At 45.0% G+C, this 13,148-nt stretch overlaps 1 protein-coding gene across 5 annotated transcripts in view; it reads left to right on the plus strand.

Annotated features, from left to right (window-relative positions):
• Window positions 1-13,148, plus strand: part of CUX2 (cut like homeobox 2) — a 320,122-nt gene that overhangs the window by 203,635 nt on the left and 103,339 nt on the right. For 4 of the 5 annotated variants that reach the window (XM_047828240.1, XM_047828239.1, XM_047828236.1 and 1 more), the window contains exon 2: window positions 11,913-12,023. The exons of the other annotated variant lie outside the window; for it this stretch is intronic. Coding sequence is in view for 2 of the 4 variants with exons in the window: in XM_047828236.1 (XP_047684192.1) it covers window positions 11,913-12,023 (111 nt within the window). In the remaining 2 variants the exon portion in view is untranslated. The remainder of the gene's footprint in view (window positions 1-11,912; window positions 12,024-13,148) is intronic. 5 annotated transcript variants of the gene reach the window in all.

The following is a 13,148-nucleotide window of genomic DNA, read 5'->3' on the forward strand; positions in this document are numbered from 1 at the left end:
CCACACTATATGGAATGCAGCCAAAGGATGGGTGGCCTTCAGAGATGTCCCTGGGAGTCAGGTACACCAGCAGAATGGGGGGTGGTGGGGGCAGGGTGCATTTACTTTGAACTCTGGCTCCCTCTTCCTCCTACCACCCCTACAAAATATTTTTCTTTGAAAATGTTTCCATCTTCACATTTACAAACTAGACTCCACCGGGCATTTATTAACACTAATTCTTCCCATTTGTTTAGGAAGAAATTGTATCTATAAATTTCTTCAGGTCCTCCCAGCAAGCCCTGGAGATATCTTGCCTTTATTTAACCAATGAAACAGTGGGGCAGCAGGAGGTCTGACACTTGCCAAAGTCAACAGCAAGTTAGGGGATGAGCCAGTGTAGGGCCCAAGGATTCCTGGTGTGAATTACCCTAACCATGCCCAGCTGCCCCCATTTGAGCACTCTCTCCCTCTATCTTGCTTTCAGCCCCCCAGTTGCTGAGTAGCATCAATTCCTTTCCAATAAGTCCTGAAAATCCGTCACCTCTCTCTCCTATCCATTGTCCCCACTCATCCTTGCCTACCTGGCAGGTGGCGGAAGTTGGTGTATCTGCTCTCCCAGCCCCCAGTCTCTTTCTCCTGCCAGTGTGGCTTTCCAGACTTGCTCGAAGCAAGTGCCCTCCTCTGCTTCAACAGTTTTCTCTTGTTCCTAATTGCTTTTTCCTTTAATATCATGGCTTTCTGACCCTAGTTCCCATTAGCCCGTAATATGCTTCCAGGTGGTCCCCATCACAGTCTGGGTTTTCCATGCCCCACACCTTTGCCCATGGGTCTTCCTCCTCAGGTGCCTTCCCCCAGATGCCAGCACCCAGGATCTGTTAGCTGCAGCTTTCTCCAACGCGCTTCCCTTAGGATACCTGTGCTTTTGTGTGCCTGTCGTCTTCCACCACTGAGCTGCGTGAGACTCCTAGAACCCCACCTGGCGTACAACAGGCCCTCAATAAAGGCTTCCTTCTCCACCTGGATTAAATACACCTGTCATGGGGTGCTTGGGTGGCTCAGTCGGTTAAGTGTCCGACTTCGGCTCAGGTCATGATCTCATGGTTCGTGGGTTCAAGCTCCGCATCAGGCTCTTTGCTGAACGCTTGCTCAGAGCCTGGAGCCCACTTCAGATTCTGTGTTTCCTTTTCGGTCTCTGCCTCTCCTCCGCTGGCACGCTCTCTCACTCTGTCTCTCAAAAGTAAATAAATTTTAAAAAAAAAGAAAAATTAAATACACCTATCATCATCTTAGCACTGTACATCAGTGAATTTTTCCAGAGCTTTCTTTTTTTTTTAATGTTTGTTTATTTTGAGAGCACACACAAGTTGGGGAAGGGCAGAGAGACCGGGAGAGAGAGAAGCCCAAGCAGGCTCTACACTGTCAGCACAGAGCCTGACCCAGGGCTTGATCTCATGGTTCATGAGATCATGACCCAAGTCGAAGCCAAAAGTCAGATGCTTAGCAGACTGAACCCCTTTCCAGAGCTTTCTAAGGTTCCCATAGACCTTTCTACACCCAGTACACCCCCACTTCAAAAGAGAGGCTGCTCAGAAAAATGAATTTGAGAATGATTTTGAAAATGGCACAGACTTTAGAGGAGGTACCATGGTTTGGAAAGAGAGTTTCAGGTTCGAGACCCAGCTTTGCTTTTGCCTGACATCATTCTTTGAGACTTGTTTTCCCCATCTGCAGGAGACAAGCTGAACCAAGACATGAAAAATGACACCACATAGTAAGCACTTAGTTCCTGTGGTGTGATGAGTCATCACCACTATGGCCAGTAGCAAGTGCCTGGCACATAGTAGGTGCTCCATAAACACTTGATTGAATGAATGAATGAATGAATGATTACTTGATGTGATTCCCCCTTTTTAAGAGAGGAGGGTGGAGTACAAAGACCAGCTGTCTGGCCACCTCACCCAACCGGACCAGCTGTGTTAGGCCTAAGAAAGGGGCCCTATGGGTCCCTGACTCTTGACCTGATACCCGCCAGACTGACGACTACTTTATTTTCCTGGTGCTGTGAGGTTTTACATTCTGAGAACTCTGGAATATAAAGCAGCAATCAAGGGCAGAAGGAAGTGATCGGATGTGGCTCCCGGTTCGTGGCAAGATAATCAGGTATTTGATTGGCATCCTCTCTTAAGGACAGCCACCTCCAGGTCCTGCCTGCTACAAGAGCTGGCTTGTTTTCCTGCCTGATGTTTAGGAGTGGGGGTGGAGCCCTGAAGGTGGGGCAGGGCACTGAGTAGGGGACAACTATAGCAGGGAGGGTGTTTGGGCCCAGAGTTGGCCAGCCCATCTTCCATTTGTTCATTTATGTGTACATTCATTTATTCAACAAATATTGAGCACCTACAATGAGCCGAGCATTGAGGATCCATCTGTGACCCAAACAGACAAAGTTGTGTCCTTCTGGAGCTGACATCGGAGGGGGGTGGGCATTGGAAACAGGCAATAAACAAATAGAGAAGTCAGTACATAAATGTGTCGATAACAAGTGGCATGGAAAAAAATAAGCAGAGAGAGGGACAGGTGAAGTAAGAAGAAGATGCTTGCTATTTTGAATAGTATAATGAGACAGGTGAGAAGGTGATATAAGAACCTAGACCAGAGGAGGCAAAGGAAAGAACCATGTGGGATTCTGAAAAAAATGGCATTGGGGGCAGAAGGAACAACCAGTGCAAAGACCCTGTGGCAGGAATGTGTTTGATGTGTTGAAGAGCCAGCAAGGACCCCACGTGGCTGGAGTAGAGTGAGCAAAGCAGAAATAGAAGGAAGTGAGACTGAGATGAATCACATGGAGCCATGATGTTATGGTGAGCACTTTGGTCTTGGCTCCGAATTGGTGGGAGCAATGGAAAAGTTTTGAGCAGAGGAGGGCCAGGATATGACTTAGATTTAACAGCATTCCTGTGGCTGCTGGATGGGGAAGGGACTGAGGATGACAGTATGGAGCCCAGTGAGAAGGCTTCTTTGGTCACCCAGGCAGGCAATGATAATGTCCAGGTCCAGGGTGACAGCAGTAGAGAAGATGAGAAATGGTTAGATCAAGCTGACAGGATTTGCTGATGAGAGCAACATTCCCACTCCAGCCCTGGGCCTCATCCCGATACCAGGGCATGGAAAGTTGCCACTCCCTTGGTGCCTTAGGGCTGGCATTGGCTCCAGCCCAAGCAACACCCTAGGCCGCTGAGCACCCAACCCTTCCAGGCACTTCTTGCAGCCTAGACCCCCTGCCAACCACAAGCCTTTCATACTGCCTGCCCCACCAAGAAGGAGTGAATGCCATGACTCCATTTAACAGTGGTAAACCTAGATGCACAGAGGCCAAGGGTCTGCCCAAGCTCACAGAGCCAGTAGGCTAGAATGTCCGAACTTGAACCCACTCTGCCTGCCAAATGTCACTCGTTGGCCTGACTCCAGCTAAAAGCAAATTGCCACCTGGATTTTCTGGAAGCCAGAGCTGTGAGCACTGCTAGGAGGTCCTGATGGACTGCAGTCATAATTGTCTTTGCTCCCTATGTGACCCATCACTCCATGCGGGCAGGATCTGGGTCTGGCTTGTCCTAGGCAATGTTGTAGGTGTTTAAATAATAGTTGAGTGAATGAGTACAAAGGGATGGATGGATGGATGGATGGATGGATGGATGGATGGATGGGTGGATGGACGAACAGATGGATGGAGAGACTGATTAAGCCCAGCCAGACTTCTGGTCTTCAGGCCACTTGAGTCCTTATTGACGACAGACAGGTCAGAGAAAGTTTGCCCTCTCAGTATCTGGAGGAAAGAATCCAGAAAGACATAAGTTCAAGTCCCCATGATGCCACTTCCCAGCCATGTGACCTTGGATGAGAGGCTTTGTCTCTCTGCAGGTACTATGTGTAAAATGGCACCTTGCATCATAGACCATTCATTTGCTCTCCCAACAGATGTTTCTAGAGGATCCACTGTGTGCCAAGCACCATTGGGAGAATTAAATGAAATTTTGTGTGCCAATTAGCATTGACCTCGTATATGTATAGTAAGCCGTCTGTTGGGCAGTTATTATATTATTGTTATCACTGCACTGGGAGTTACTAAGAAGTGTTGGCAGCCTCACCCACACACCCAGGCCTCGAGGTTTGGCCACATTCTCCTTAATGGGCTCTTTGACCTGAATATGAACTGTCTATCACCCCCAGCCCAGCTGATGGAATGCAGTAAAGCTAGCTTGGCTGGGAACTGTTTCTCTTAGGCACCACCCCTTGCCCCAGCCTCGGATAATTGGCCCGATACATCTTGGCATCTGAAATTTACATACGGTGCAGGGAGTGATGGATGGCTCTGGTAACCGGGCTGTCTCTCAGCTGCGGCTCAGTTATCCATCTCGGCGGGCTGCAGAGCCATCCGTCTTGTCTCCTTATTCGTGGCAGGCCGGCATGTACCCTCCATCCCAGGTCATCCCGCAGCACCTCCCGGAGCTGGCCTCTGAGGCCCCTCTGAAGGCAGCACTCCCACCATACCCCCACAGCATCCCCTGAAACCTTTGTGTTCAACCTGAGACTCTGATGGCCAAGCTCTAAATAACTCCATGGACCAGAGATGCAGAATGAGACATTTGGCATGCACAAAGAGGGTCCCGCCTTGCTTCTGCCACAGAGGACTTCTCATACTTATATCTGCTAACAGTCATTCATTCACAAATGTTTACTGAGTGCCTACTATGCACCTGGCACGAGGCTGGAACCCCTGGCTATGGCTGTGAACAACACAGGCACAGTCCCCACCCTAAGGGACTGACATTCCATTGGAGGGTGTGAACGCTGAAGATCCTAGACATTCTGCCAAGCACTTTACCCACTTGCAATCTGGTTCTAAAAGGATCTTGATAATAACCCTATGGGCACACATTTTTGTCCCCATTTTACAGACACAGAAACTAAGTTTGAGTCATTTGTCCAAGGCCACACTGCTAGTGAAGTGTCAAAGCCAGATTTGGATATAGGTCTGTGGTCTCTAAACCATGTCATTGTTTCCCAGATAGACCAGGCTCTTTCAGAGCTTCTGACATAGCATTGTTTCATTCACTCATTCATTTGACCAACAAACATTTCTAGAGTACTTACTATGTATCAGGAACTATTCATGGAGTTTTCATTATCACAAATAAAATAAGTGAAATACAGTGTGTTTGATAGTGATACATTTTAAGGAGAATAAAACTAAAGACAGGAATAGGGAGACCAGTTAGGAGATTATTGCAACAATCCCATTCCCTCTGCCTGGGATGCTTAGCTTCTATCTGACACACTCATCCTTCTGGACCCAGGTCAAATGCTCCCATCTTGGTGACCTGTCCCCCAAGTTATAGGAAGTCACCTTGTCTCTGTGTTCCCATTGTACTTTATTCATACTTCTTATATTTTACTTAGGCACACAGTGTTGGAATTGACCTGTCTTCTCCACTGCACTGTGAACTCTTCAAGGACGGGGACTGTGTTGGTTGGTTACTGTATACCAGTACCTGGCACTGTACCTGCCACAGAATTGTGGCTAAGTAATTTGTTGGCTGAATAATTGGATGGAAGTGGATGGATGATTAATTAGATGAATTTTGGATGGATAAGTGGATAAATGGATAGGTGATTGGATGGATGTGGGATAAAGGGTTTCCATCTTAGGTAACACCTACTGGGTACTGGCAGCCCCTGCCCAAGTTGAGAACCATTAGAAGAGATAGATAAAACTCTACCTCTCCCTTACCCCATTAGTTTCCATACCCCCTCAGGCAATACAGGATATATAAGGGTTTCACTCATCTAAGCCTACATTGGAGGTAATGTCTCAACATGATGGTCTTTGTTCCCTTTCACCAGAATTATTTATGTCCTAGCTTGTTTACTTTGGTTTCTGAGCTCTTGTAGGATGCAGGCCATATCTGATTCATTGCTGCCCTCCCCTTATCCAATGCCTAGCACACTGGAGATCATGGATGGATGACGGACAGGGGAGTGGATGGATGAGGGTCCAACGTCTCTAATTGGATCTCCCTACAGTAAAGAGAAAGCAGAGTTCCATGTGTGTTTTGAGGGTAGTTGGTGACTGTATTACAAGTCATAACCACTGCTCATCCTGGTTTTCCAGGCCTGGCCTAGAATCTCAACCATCACTTCAGCCATATATCCTTATAAGAGATAATGTACATAAAGTACTTCATATGCTCCATAAATATTAAAATAAATATACTAATAGGAATTCATAAATGTTAGCTATGAGCTCTTGTTTTCTATAAGGGCCTTCTGTGTAAGATTTCATTTTAAGACAGGTTCTAGGGCTTTAAAAAATAAAATCTGATAATGTTTTATCATATATTTTCTGACAGGGAAAATACCAGAAAAGATTAGCAGAGGCACAGTGGAGATGCCTGGACTTGGAAGGGAAGGTCCATGAAGCCCTCCTGGAAGGGGGGACATTTAAGCTGAGACAAATTGATGAGTAAGATCAGCACAAAGAATGAGATCATCTGAGCAGAGGGAATGAAGTCTGTGGGGCCATAGAATTGGGAAACCCTGGTGCATTTGGATTCCTGCAAGGAACTCAGTCTGGCTGGGAAGGAAAGGAGAGCAGAAGATGGGAGGGGCTGACAGGGACCCAGTGACACCTGAGGTCCTCACTTCCTTAATCCCTGATCCCCAACAATAACTGCATTCTTTTTAGAAGGTCTCTTTTTGGAGTTGGTTTTGGGGGGGCATGTCTGAATGTGGGGTTGTCTTTGGAGCTGAGAAGAGTGTGCACATATGATGAGGGAACTGACATGCATATACACATGTGATCTCTTATGTGTTTCCCCTGTGAGAACATTGCATCTAGTCGGGAGCTGTGTATGTAGTTGACACTTTAGGATCAGGTGTTAAATTTCAAAACCAAGTATTCTTGTAAGATTCCCCTTCCCTCTTTCATGAAGAACATGGGTTAACTGAGAATGTTCAACCTGCCTCCCTGTAGATAACCACAGTTTTCCTTCCCTACCCCAGACCCACCACCCTTCTCCCTGAGGAAATGCAACCTCTTATGCAGCTGTGTGACTTGGGCAGGTCGTCTAAGCTATGTTTCAGTTTCCTCGTCTTTAAAATGGCAGAATCGGGGGCACGTGGATGGCTCAGTCGGTTAAGCATCTGACTCTTGATTTGGGCTCAGGTCATGATCTCATGGTTCACGAGTTCAAGCCCCATGTCGGGCTCTGCACTGACAGCGCAGAGCCTGCTTGAGATTCTCCCTCTCCCTCTCTCTCTGCCCCTCCCCTTCCTGCTTTCTGTCTCTCTCTCAAAATAAATAAAGTTTAAAAAAAATTTAAATGGCAGAGTCAGATTCAATTGATTTTTGCTAAAGTGTGGTACATACACTTACTGATGGACATGAGATGATTGTAAGCAATAAGTAGACCTGACTTTAGAAGGATCAACTCATGTCAGGAGGAACAGTTATTCCTTCTCAGTGCTCTTCCATCCCTTCTCCTTCTAACTAGAAGAAAGTCAGCCTGGTGCTACACTCCTTTTAACACCTCTCTAATATTTGGTGGTCTCCTTTTATAACAAAGAAAAATAGCAATGCTTTGTTTTCATTGTAGTTTATTTCAGTGGCTACCATCTGTTTATGACCTAGGATTCTCTAGTGATAAAAAATTTTCCTTTTCAAATGCACTTATTCAGGTTAAAAAGAAGGAGAGGAAGTCATCATGAAGGTCAAGAACAGGCAAATTTTATCTGTGATGCTAGAATCAGAATAATGGCCACCTTTAGGCTGTACTCAAAAAGAGGAGGTACCAGGGATCCTTCAAAGGTGCTGGGAACATGAACATCTATATCTTGATCTGGGCAGTGGTTGCAAGGTGTAAAAATTCAGTCTTAAAATTGAACTTAAAGCTATACATACCTCAATCAAAAAGAAAGAGTCAATTTGAAGATAAATATTAAATAAATAGTGATTCGTGTGGAATATCAATATGGCAAATGCATGCCAGAAGGGTATGTATGATTGAAGTTTGGACAGTGATGGACTGGACAACCTCAAAGTTTCCTTCTGGTTCATACATTCTGAGACTCTGAGTGCTTTGGAAGTCTAACTCTCACGTTTGTCCAGCATACTGGAGTGCAGACCCTCTCAGAGCTAGGGGCACTCGCCAGGCAATGGACACAGTGGGCTGGTGGTTTCCATCTTCCCTAGAAGAGCCCTTCCTCCCCAACCCAGCTTCTTCCTGCTGTGCCTCGTCCTGGGTGCAGCTCAATCCCCACTTCCTTTTTCTCTGCGCATTGGCCCGAGCCTCAGCTGCATCCATCATCTGCTTCAAGCTCATTAAAATTATTTCTTTTTAGTTGCAAATGGGCTGTTTATGATGATCATTATTTGAATGGTCTGCGCCGGGCTCCGGGCTGTCTGTCTGCTGCTGATGGCAGGTTAATCAGATGAGTCTCCTCCCGGCCTGGGCCTGGTCCAAAGTCTGGGGCTGTGTTAATCATGGCTCCCCTAGGGCTGGGGGCTGAGGGCCAGCGGGGGGAGAGGAACCGAGTTCTGCTTGATCATCAAAGGAGAGGCCCTGCTAGCTGTGTATGTGTGCAGTGGCTCAGACACTCGTTTCTAAAATTCACCTTTAGACCAATGCTGGCTTATGTTTACGGGAGTTTTTCCCGTCCCTTCAAAATAAATATAGTGCTGTGAGCCTTTTTATTTTAGGTGTATTTATTTTAAAAGACTCTTGTTGATTCTGTTGTTGGCCCTCTTGCTTTGTTAATGTTCAAATATCCCATCTTTTAGGGTGAGAGGAGGTTGTTTTTAATGTTTTTCTTTGATGCAGTAAAACTTGGCCCTACTCTGTTGGTCCTTTATTTATTTGTTTATTTATTTTTGGTGAGATTTTTATTGACCTGTGAAATCCAGAACTCTTAGAATCACTGATCTAGCAGGATGTTTTCTGAGCTCTCAGTTTATCTAAAAAAGCAGAATAGTATCAGCCAGTATGTCTTGAACACTTGGTACTGTGCTTGATGGTTTATACAACTATAGCATTTAAAACAAGCTCCCTGAATATCCCCCAGCCAGTGGGGAAGTGGAGCAGAAGCCCTATGAAGAGCCAGGCATTACAATTTTGCCTTTATTATCCACCAAGGGGATAATCCACACCTGAACTATTAGAATTGACTGTAATTTATTTCTTAGTCCCTGCTTGAATCACCTAGTAGACACATTAATGTGCTTGTTACATGAGATAATGTGTGTAAGGAGCTTAGCATGGTGCCTGACATATGTAAGCACCCAATGAATGGTAATTATGATTATTATTTACTATTATTATTGTTATTGATGGTGTTGTTGTTAGTGAGCTTACCAAGGAAACGTGGCGAGAATTCAGGGTTGAACGATGAGCATGGAAGCAGGCAAAGTTGAGAAGAACATGGATATTGTTTGTTCTTCTAGGGCTCAACAGGACACCATGAGCTGGGCTTGCAGTAGGGCTGGGCCTGGGGGTTTGCCGATGTTCCTTGGCCTGGTCTTGCCTCTGCTGTGTCTGCAGTAGAGAGATTTACACCCACCAGCAGCCTAGGAGGTTGTGGTGAAGGGCCCCAGTGCAGCCACACAGCATAATTATCTGGTAGAACACGTCAAGTCATTGGACTTATCCTGCTGTGAAATTTCTTCTCAGAGCCTGGATTTCATGTTTTAACTGAGGAGTCCAAGTCCAGCACCAACCAGGTATATTGGTTGCTGTGGTGTGGTGTGGGGAGGGGCAGTGTCCCAGAGATTAGAACATAGTGTCAGATACATGATAATCCAAAATCAAGTGATGTCAACACAAGTCACAGCTCTGCTTGTCCTACAGCAATGTAAAAATCCCATATTTGTCTTCAAGACAGAAGAGAAAACTTAAAGAAAACTGAGAGCATTCTGTCCACCTGGCTGCACCACTTGGTTGGATTTTATCTACATTTGATCAGTCCTTTTCCTACAAACACAGACTTCTCTCTGGTCACTCAATATTTTGATTGTGTTTGATTGTGTTTTCTTTATTGGAAACTATGATTATTTTAAAATAATGATAAATCAGAAGTCTCCCTTTTTTCTTCTGTCACTTTGGTAGACTGTCAGAAACTGTTTCTGTTTCTGTCTCTCCTAATGATACCTTCTTTCTCACCTAACTCAAAATTCCATGAAGTGTTTGTACTGGAAGCTCCAGTGCCTTTAATTTGATGTACCTAGTGCTGTGGCATTGGATTGACTTCAGCACCTTGGAGAGCACCGCATTTCCGATTCCTTTGCCCCTCTATTTTAATCTCTGCTTTTATGCCTTGACCTTCTCTCTTCTAGTCCCATGGTTTTCCAACGAGGTTAGACATTTCTCCAGAAATAGAAATTCCCTTGCCAATTTCTCCCTAAGGCACCATAGGCAGAGACAGTTATGCTGGGCTTAGGGTAGGCTCTCCAGCCTCCAATGGGTATGAGGTTTATGGTGCTATGGTGAACTGCTATAGAGCAGATTTACCGACTCAGACATGATATAAGACAATTACCGTGCATTTCGTCTCTTACAGGGAAAAGGATTTGCAGCGGGTTAATAGTACTTTTATTTCATTATCTAATGGTAAAAGTGTTTCATTGTGTGTGCAAGATGAATGCATATTAGCGATGACAAATGGGGTCTTTCAACACGGTGCCGGGCCTCATCATACATATGTTAGATTAAAGAGTTCACCCTAGAAATACACTCTTGCATCTGCGTGTGTGTTTTTAATAAATCTGATTGCAGAAATTTATTGCATCACCAGATTTAGGAAATTATGGGGCTTGATTGCTGCAAATATAATCGGGTGATATATACAGAAATGCTCCTCGAGTTATGGTCCAGAAAAAAAGCCCATCTCGGGATGGTGCAAGAAAGCAGCAGACCACATAAACAGCATTTCTTGAATTATGCAAATGAAATCCATGACAACTCATGGTGAATTGTACTCCCCTTGTGAAACTGCCACCGTTAAAGTGAAGAAAGCGGAGAGAGGGGTGATCAAATATACATGTACGACCAGCAGATATTGTCTGTGATGTGTGTAAGCTGGGGTGGCCCCTCCTTCCATCCCTCACTCTCTTTTGTTTTCCTGAATGGTACATCCTGTAAAAACCTGGTCTGGCTCCTTCATTGCACATAAGCAGCCAAGGCACCTTCCAATCCATTTCTTCTGAATCCAGGAGTCTTCAGTGAAATATTTCTTATACTTGAAGTGAACCTTAAATGATTTACTGCAGGATACACAAAAGGTCAGCTTGCTTCTTATTGGCACCTTCATTTTTCCAAAATCTACTGAAATTAAAAAGCCATCTATATCTTAAAAGGCGTATTTATGAACCCTTAAGTGTAAGTAAGTCATAGTTGGAACAGTTCCCACCTCTGATATATGAAAGCTGTCGACAGCACTTTCTTACACTATAATATGCCCATACAATATGCCGCACTTTACTATTTTGACACGGTTTGGAGATGTTTTCTACAGTTACTGACAAGCTTATGCCATCACTCCTTTGGAAATTTAAGAGGTGGGGCAGAGGGGTTGGGGAGAGGTATAAAAAAAATAGCTCCACCCAACTTTATGGGAGATTATTGATCTTCCGATGAGCAAAAAAAAGCTGTCCTGGATTTTTTTCAGTTACATCCCCAGTTTTGTAAATTATTCATTTGTGCCAGGAGTCAATATCCTGTCTTTTCTCAGCTTTGTAAATTAAAAAAACTTGTTCAGAATGCTGTTTTGTATGATGATTAAAAAGGAAGAGGAGGGGGAAAAATCTTTTTCTTTTCTCTCTCTCTGTCTCTCTGTCTCTCTGTCTCTCTCTCTCTCTCTTTTTTTTTTTTTTTTTATTGTTTCAGAAGGAGCTTAATTCCGTCGCTTCCGAGCTGTCTGCACGGCAGGAGGAGAGTGAACATTCTCATAAACATTTAATTGAACTCCGCCGGGAATTTAAGAAAAATGTACCTGAGGTACAGTATATTTGCCGTTATAGAATTAACTCAGTAGGAATGCAGAGTTTTCCCTGTTCAAACTATATTTTGGAAACTGTAGACATAAGTGACTAACAAGAAAAGAAGCTAATTAGCCACGAAGAAAAAATTACAGCCCCCAACCTTTGGGTGTTTCTTGCTCTAGTGGTGCTCAGCGGTGCTGTCTAAAGTGAGGGCACATTGCTTCTCCATTGAAGTTACTTACTCTTTCTGAGGTTCTCTAAAACATCCATTCCCCCCCCCCCCCACATTCATATCTAGTCAAACACCTGGCCTTGACAGCAAAGACAGTGTCTCTAGGGTTCTTGATTTTATTTTACTTTTCCATTGGTGTCTGGGAGAGGACAGCTATAGGCTTCCCTACCCTCTCTGGGCCTTCCCTCAATCTCCTCTGAAACTGCCTCCCACTGACATAAACAGGCCTCATTCTTCCCCTTCACCTCTTGCCTTGTAGCTCTACCCATCTGCTCTGCCTTTCCCAGCTGACTTGAAGTGGTCCAGATAATGACAAGTCCCCTCCCCCCAACCCCCATACCATAAGGCCCCCCCCAAGGGAAGAGACTAGAATGGACTTGTTTTTGTTCTTTACAGGGGTGAATGTGTTAATTCTTTTACTTTCTCTATCAGGCCCCCTGTTGCTGCTCACATTTAAAAAAAAAAAAGATGGAATAAACACGATAGGAAAAATAAAGCCTTCTGATTGCATATAATGTCATCAAGGATGTGACACATCAGAGCCACTATGGGAAACAGAGACCTGACTGCCCCCAAAGCCAGTTGTGCTTCTCTGTGTCGTCAGAGATTAATAGTTGACCTCTATGTCCTAACCTACTCAAGTGGCCTGGATCTTGGAGGAGGGTTGGGCAGCAGCTGGCAATTCTGGAAGTATCAGACCTGGAAATATTGATCCCAGTCTGCCTGTTAGAATCACCCAGGAGTTCTGTTGCCACCTTGCTGATGGAGGAGGGGGCCATGGAAAGATGGAGAAAAGGCAGGCCTACCCAGGAATCGGGCTACATGAGCACAGAGGGTTCAGGTCTTCTAGCTGTGAAATCTTCCTCACACAAGTCATAAGTATGTTCGGTTCTTCAAAGCAAGAAGAAG

Source organism: Prionailurus viverrinus, chromosome D3 (genome assembly GCF_022837055.1).
Source record: "Prionailurus viverrinus isolate Anna chromosome D3, UM_Priviv_1.0, whole genome shotgun sequence".
Taxonomy (NCBI): domain Eukaryota; kingdom Metazoa; phylum Chordata; class Mammalia; order Carnivora; family Felidae; genus Prionailurus; species Prionailurus viverrinus.